At 43.6% G+C, this 8,315-nt stretch overlaps 1 protein-coding gene across 1 annotated transcript in view; it reads right to left on the reverse strand.

Annotated features, from left to right (window-relative positions):
- B4GALT6 (beta-1,4-galactosyltransferase 6) overlaps positions 1-6,804 on the reverse strand; it is a 165,320-nt gene extending 158,516 nt beyond the window's left edge. Inside the window, exon 1 of the mRNA XM_086965679.1 lies at positions 6,490-6,804. Coding sequence (XP_086821805.1) covers positions 6,490-6,616 — 127 coding nt within the window. The 5' untranslated portion in view covers positions 6,617-6,804. The remainder of the gene's footprint in view (positions 1-6,489) is intronic.
- Positions 6,805-8,315: the final 1,511 nt, after the last annotated feature.

Raw genomic sequence — 8,315 nt, forward strand, 5'->3', positions numbered from 1 at the left:
GAGAACTCTAGGGGATTTTCAAATAAACTACCTTGTTTTTGGAATAAAGGAACATCATGTGTTGCAGCACCTACACTAATACACCAATTTGACATCTGTCCAACCTATATTAGCAATTAGTTCTATTACCAGGTCGGACTGCAATGGCATCAAGGGCACACCAACCTTGTCCCTCTTCCTAGGATCCAACCCTCAGAAATGAACCTGTCCTCACTCATCTATGGACTTACGTAAATCAGTTTTACTCACTCTATAAAATAAGGTCCAAAGTTAGATCTTTACAGCACTTACAAAAGGAAACACCAACTGTATAGAAATCCTTGTCAATATCTAGGCAGGCTACGTATTCATCCCCAGATCTACACATATTGGCCAATTCTATCTATGTGTAACAAACTCAGATGGGGATAACAGCAATATCTGCAGCACTCTCCTGGCCAATCCTTTATTGGCAAGTGTCTTGCCAAACACGTTGATCACAGATAATGGTCAGTAAGAATTAATCCACTTTGGGGTTCAGAGCAATTACAATCAGCGCTTCTCTGGAGAAACCCAGTATCAATGCCACGTCACGAGAATTCACACAGACACAACTGTTTTTCTAAATATATATCTGAGGCACATAAATCTAACTCCATCACAAGAACATAAGTACCTGGAGCCTTTCCCCGCTCTCAGCATGTGGGAGCGGTGCTCACTAGTGTTTTCAATACAACTGTAAACTTCAACTGGAGTTGCAGTAAAGAAGCCCTATATAAATCATCTTACATCAAATCCAGAAACTTGGTATGCAGATGGGTATCAAAAGATTCTAAATTACACTGGAAAACCCCATGGATTGCTTCCTGAGTGCACACCAGCCCACCTGGTTCATCAGTGAGCCACACGCTAATATCACCTGATTTCTCCCTCTGTAACAACAGAGGTAACATCCTTTAAGATGTATACTCTTCCTTATGAAGTTAGTCAGTCGATGTCAACGAATGCCAGTAAAGTGAGCCATGGAACAGGGACATCTTAAGGATTTTGGGGGCCCTGGGCCAAACGTATTTTGGGGGCCCCTGTTTGGACAAGTTTTGAATTTATGATCCAATTTCAGCTCATTCATGCGCACTTTGGCCAAGTCAGTGAAAGTTCACAGACGCACTGGTTTACATTCTAAATCTATTTACATCTAATATTCAGGGATAGTGATGTGTGCTTTCACTATTGTAACACAGCAACAGCTCACTAATGTTACTGCAAATAATATCAGTGGCACCTTCCCATTTCTCATAGGTGAGGTCCTGGTTGGAAACATTTTTATGGATGTTGCAAGAATCATAAACAAAAAAATTCTCTGCAGAATGTTTGTAATAGACTCTCGCACATCACCGCATTAAAATAAATGAAAGGAAAACAGTATTTAAAAAAACATGTTTAAGAATTATTCAAGGCCATCAGGGCAAGACTATGCAGAATATAGCTGGCTGTATCAGAGTGGCCCCTGAAAGGAGTGGGCCCTGGGCCAGAGCCCATTTTGGCCATGGCTTAAAACGTCTCTGCCATGGAAGTCCCAAACTTCTGTTTGTGTTGGAATATTAGCACCTCATTCGGCACTCACCACCTACTTCTCCAACCTATCTCCCTCTCTGTCCAAGCGATGTCACAATCCAATTGCTTTCAAACCCCATATACTTTGCTTAAACAGGCGTTCCTCGTCACCACCTTCAGGGCATTTTACTGGACTTCTCTAGATCAGGCGGACCTTCAACTGATTTCCAGACACAGTCTCCATCTAAGGTGAGAGGAGTTGGAGCGGCAGGGCACAAGTCCTAAAAAAAGAAGTGGGTGGACGCTGACGTCACAACAGGAAGTGACATCACGAAAGGTGGCTTGCACCATCAGACTCATTGCCTCCCCTCTCTCACCCCTTGGATGCGATTGCATCAGAGAAGCCAGCGCGTGAGCAGCGTTCTCAATGGGCTCCGATCTCGCCTCAGAGGCCAAAGAGTGAATGCGTGGCTTCCATTTGATCCAGTTATGGAATTCCCGGTAAAATAAGTGGGAGGACGCCGTCCACCCGCGTGGTACCCAGACTCGAGCCCTGTGGAGCGGTAAATAATCTCACAGGGGTCTCCTCAAATATATGTCAGAACATCCATCACTAATGGCCTGACTAATTAAGACAATCAATTCTGCTGCATGTTCTACATGGCAGAGAGAAGAATGAGAAGACTGAGTCCCAGTGTGGGTGAGTTTGCCAAACAGGAATCATATGCAGATGTGCTGCCACCTCCTACTACTTCTTCATACGTCAATATTGGGTACCATGCCTGGAGGGAGGGGTGGGGTCTAATATCTACAACATCATACAGTAAAGAAAATGAATACCATATCACTAGAGCCTTGACACACATGAAAACAACCTCCCTCAGCTTTAGAAAACTGAAAACATCCAGAGAATACAGGTTCAGCAAGACAAGTTGTCAATCCTGTGCCCTAGACACCAGTACAAACCTCCCTCTCAAAATCTCTAATCAATACTTCCTCACCAGATGACACGCCACCCACAAATCAATTTGCCATCCCCTCTTAGAATACCTTTAACCAAGAGTCAAACAGGTGGCCCCTGAATCAACTTCCCAAAGAATCAAGCTTTTATACTCCCAGATGAATGCCCTGCACGAAGGTCAGGTACACCTCTTGCCTCTTAACATAGGAAAATACTGTATGCCTTTGGTATAGTTGTTAAAGCCTCAGATAATCCAACTCACCAAATTCAACTATCCAGGTATTTGTCATCACCCCCCTGCCTTTTACCCCTCAAGGCTTCCTCATTCCTTCAATATCGAGTTCGGCAGTGCACACAACAATGCCAACTGTATTCAAATATCATAAGAGAAAAACACAGGCTGGACATGATATCAAGGATGTCCAACAAAAAAAACCGATTTTCACCATTTACCTGTGCCACAGTACCCATTGATGGCAGGGAAACAAACAGAATATCAACAAAAAAATAAAATGGGTTCTAATACTACAAAGTGGGAAAGCCTCCAACTGAGACCAATGACTTGCTGTTAAGCAGACACTGGACAGCAGCGAAGATTAATTCTCTTAAAACAGCAGGGCACTGCTTAAGTAGGCACAGGAATGCAGAAAGGAAACATGGTGTAAATAAATGAGTTATGTTTTTGTCCTAGTCCAATGCCAAAACACTAGAGGACCAATTGCAAAGGAGCACCCACTAAAATAAGTTTAGAAAAAAAATTATATTCCTCAAATTTTAGCATTAGAGAATACATATAAAACAAAAAAAACTAAAATAACATGACAATTAAGGAACCATTCAACAATCTATTGTTGAGATGTATCATAGACAGAAATGTTAAGTGCTTCAGTATCAGAAAAAAACATATGGTGTGGGTAGTGCTAACTTAAGGGCAGACAACATGGGCAAGGAGCTTCCAAGAGCCCTAGGGTACCGTCTCTGGGCAAAATATTTTAACAAAAGTCCGATGATTTTGGTCTTGATAGGTCATTTTGATCCTCATTTTCCAAATCATTTTACCAGGACAATAAAATGTATATTTCTGTAGTAAAAAAGAAAATTGGGGATTTCGAAGATATAGGCCTTCGAGGCCTGTGCACATATCGTTTGCTCTTTGATATCTACACAGAAAGGCATAAACAATCAGTGCGATAATGTCAAAAAGAACGACCCCCAGAATAAGGATGTTTTTTTATGGAAAGCTCTGCCAAGTGATGCAGATAGCAGCACCAACCTTTCAATTGCAAAAGGAATCCAAATATAAGTTGGTAACACCCAAGGGAGCAGAACGTGCCTTTACTTGAAATAAACATAAAGCATGCTCAGAGTACTGGCATGAAAAACAAATCTCACACCTACAATAAAATAGCTTGAGGCACTTTCCATGATGTCAAGCAATGAGGAAAATTAGCAAATCCCACAAAGACAACTGTAAGTTCATCCCCGAAGACACGATGAGGACATGTGCTATTATCAGCGACTGAAACAATCCGGAATTACAACATTCCTGGATTGCCTTTGCTATTGTTGCTCCTTTATCCTAATTTCAACACCCCATATTTGCGGGATCGTTGATCATTTTAATAGATTTTTTACAGCAGTCCTGCAGCACTACAGGTTATTGGAGCGCTTTCTACAATTAAACTACATTTGATTCAGGAAATATTACATAATTAATGGGTTTTTAACTGTCATTTAACATTTTAAAGGGTAGGTTTTGCTGGAGAAGGAATTTCAAGTACTAATAAAAGGCACTTCAGATAATTTGGGCAAATATGGTTCTAAATTTTTATACCTCAAGCTGCAAGGTCTTTCGGCCTCCAATGCCTTCTCTCGGTTGAAGAAGGTGGGTGGCCTAGATAGGTAAGTTGCTTTTGGTGAATGACCCTGCACCATCATTTGAAGCTTATTCTAGCATGAGGCAGCTGGTGAAGATCACAGAGTCTTGTGTTGAATCATCTAAGGGCTACTACGTACACCCTTTTAGCTAGATATGAATAAATCTGGATTAAACACTCCTAGAAGCATGACAAGCAATATAAGGTAGAGTGACATAGGTAAAGAGATTACTCATGGAAAGATACAAACAATTCCATCAAGCTTACGTTAATGAGCTGTAAAAAAATTACGTGTACTGTGCTGAAGCCACTAATAGGACAGCTCTAGCTTTCTCATGATGAGTGTTAGCTGTTCGGTGAATTCACCACTGATCCCTAGATTATCCTTAAACTAGCCCTACCTAATCAATAAACTTCCAACATAATTTACCTACAAAAGAGTGTCAGCATGCATACAGGGTCGGACTGGGGCAAAATAGGCCCGGACACCAAAATAAAAGTGGTGCATTAGTGAATCACATTGCAAAAAAAAAAAGGCCTATATTTCCATTTTACTGTAGTTCTGACCTAGCAAAGAGATGCTGTATAGGTGTTTTACAAGATATAGGCTAGTGCATGCACTTATGGATGCTCCAGGCAAGGTTTGTGGTAATATCATGGACATAAACAGAAAAAGCAGCCCACCAGATCATAACACAAGGCTACAGACAAAAAGATCAGCCCACACACTGACCTGTCAGACAGCCCTTCTGTCACTGCCAAGTTTTCTATAGGTTAGTCCGACCCTCTCTGTATATATATATATATATATATATATATATATATATATATAAATATATAAATGTCTATTGTCTTCCTTACATCTACCAAGGGCTCATGGTAGCAATACTAATTGTCTAAGATGGAACGTAGCAGGATCGCCAGTATCCAACTATGTGAGCCATGGGCTTCTTGTGTCCTCAAGGGGCAACAGGTATGTTTTGATGTGACAAAGGACTAGGCATGATAAAATTAGGAACTGTATTATAGTCACGTTAGGCATCAGCCAGGATAGTAAATCGAAATAAAGTCACTTGTGTTTACAGTCTTTCAAAACAGTTCAAGAATCACGATGAAGTGTATGGTTTGAAGAAGTCTGCATGCCAATAAAAAAAAATCTTGTCGTTTAAGTATCAGGCTGCTAAACAGAGAATTTGCAAAGCGACGGAAATTGTGCACTTAACTAGACTCCTGCTTTCTTCACACGATTTCCACACTTCAATTACATTTAGCCCTTTAAAATACTCCTTAGATGTCACTAAAGGACGCCTCACATTGCGCCCCGAGTTGTCCTCTTGCACACCAATGCGGTCCACTAAATCAAAAAGAAACGCGCGTTGTGTAGGACATACTGCCACAGAGATGCCCTCTATTTGACTAGGCGCGGGCATAGAAACTGAAATCCTTCAAAGCCGTGCAATGCCACACACGGGGGTGAATCCACTCTCGGTTGTCATTTAACTAACATTCCTGAAACCAAGCATGCAAACCGGTTCTGCTCCTAGAGAGGTGCTCGCTGCTACTCGACGCCCTTTCGGTCATGTGTAATTAAGAGTTTTCGTCATAACACAAAGAGACGAGCCAACAATACACAAACCATGCCTTGGAGGAAATGCACCAGGAAATGGATGTTGCCAAGCCGCACTGCTACAGCGTGTTGCCATAGATGCTGCCATCTAATTTAATAGGACTCTCTTATTAAAACATATATCAAAGGTAGAATCCACAGTGCGAGGATTCCTAAAGGTGACAGCTACCCAAAATAGACAGATCCACCAAAACCACTGCACTGAGGGTTCAAAGAGGTAAGAGGGTGAGTATACAGGCTGAAATTCTAGGAGGGTGGGTGTGAAAAGCAAAGGTTAGAAGGATCGGCCAAGATTTGGTGTCACGAGGAGGAAACGCTGGGTACATACACGGTAATGCCTGTGGATAGTGAACACAAATTGACCTTTCTGTGCTGGACATGGGGCAACACATAAGGTATGGGTACGCCAAGGGAAGGCGCGCCCACAGCAGGATCCTCCGGCATGGTGGGCTGAATGAAATGAGTGGTGCGGAGCAAGCAGTCTGTCTTACCTATGCCGGGGGCCACGTAGATGAAATACAGGCAGGAGGAGGAGAGCGAGAAGAAGAAGATGAAGGCGAAGATAGAGCGATTGGACACCCGCAGCAGCCGCCGCAGGAGCAGCATCCTCACGGCCATGGCGGGACAGTCTTGAGAGCGGCAGTGGCGAAACAAAGACCAGAGGGGCGGCCAAGGCTGCGGGCGCTCTCACGTTAGGGAGCAGGTCTCCGTGCTGCTGGCTGCTTGCTGGCGCCCGCTGCTCCCCATCACTCGGTGCCTGCCATCCGCAGCCCCCCGCGGCAGCAGCAGCGCCTGACAACCGTACCACGCCTGCCGCGGCCACCCGGCACCGATTGGCTGAGAGAGGGGAACTGACCAGGTGGGCGGAGATGGCTGCGGAGCCCGGAAAAGCTTTCCACTTCCTGAAACGCTTCCTCTGCGCTGAGGAGGGCGAGGACAAGGCGGGGGCCGGGGGCAGTTCGGGCAGTCACGTCGGCGTATGACGTCAGGGCAGACACGCATATTGTGACAGCAAAAAGAGGCGAGGGGGTGTCCCGGTGAGGTGCGGAGGGCTCCGCCTGTCCCCCGGCACCGCTTGGCTCTTCATGAGTGGGGACGTCCACGCAGCGCCCGCGTGGGAAGTGGGGCAGCGTTCTGTCGATCGTGGTATCCGGAGCATCTGTTCTCAGCGTACAATGTAACACGTTTGGAGAGTTTTTCATAATCTTCAGTGGACCGCTTCTGACATCTTTTTACGCTACTCTGGCCTGCTGAATAAAGTCGTAAGATGTGCAAGTTTCCAATATTACTAGTGTACTTTACTTTTTTTTCTTTGCCGCTTACGTACTTAGTAGAGTTTCGACTTTGCGAGCCCTTTGTGGCTATACAGTCAGCATAATTATTAGGGTTGTAATTAAGGTTTAAATTGGATTAAAAAGGCGGGGATTCGGCGTTGCCTAAAATGCGTAATTAGAAATTCTGTCCAAGAAGCTTGGTGTATGAATTTAGGGATGTGGCTCAAAATACATAAAATAAACTAGTGTGCTTCACATACCCTGATTTGCATATGTCTGGCTGTAAACTGGGGTGGCGTGGTGAGCAAAAGAACGATGGATTAAACCCAGATCTTAATGACGGGGGGGATGTTTGCATTGTTCAGCATTCTGTCCATCATTTGTTTATTTTGCTCACACAGCCTCTGGCTGACTAGTATTAGGGTGCCTCTCAATGAGTGTTTTGTTATTGAAGCTAGACATGTCGTACCGCAACCAACATGTACCTTAAACAAGGCTGACCTATTGGTTTTGCCAACTCTTGCTAGCTCTAGCAGATAAATTAACATCAATACTTTGTTATAAATAACTAGATTTGAAAATGTTTCATTTCTTGAAGTAGGAGACCGTGAACTAAAACTTACTAAGGTCTGTAGAAGGGGTAATGTGTTCAGAATTTCTCAGATTCTGCCGTTCACATCTTTCATCTGCAGCCTCACTCTGTGAGACACTTATGCCTTTTTAATTACTACAACTTTCTCAAATCCTCCATCTGCATATCTCATCGCTCTCACAATTACCATTGGCACACTTGTGCTTAAGTTCTGTGTGCTGTACAGAGAGGACAAGGATTGGATGTGCATGTTATCTGAACACATCTATGAGCCACTAACTGACACTGTGACATACTTGCACTGCCTTCCACCTCAGCCTAAGACCTCTCAATCAACACCCTTCGTAAATAGTATTATAAACATGGTCTCTAGTTGGCAGAGGTATACCCCTTGTCCTAGTAGGGACAACCATTCTAGTCTGGGTAATTCAGAACCACACTAAAAGATAGC

Source organism: Lissotriton vulgaris, chromosome 4_1 (genome assembly GCF_964263255.1).
Source record: "Lissotriton vulgaris chromosome 4_1, aLisVul1.2, whole genome shotgun sequence".
NCBI classification, from domain to species: domain Eukaryota; kingdom Metazoa; phylum Chordata; class Amphibia; order Caudata; family Salamandridae; genus Lissotriton; species Lissotriton vulgaris.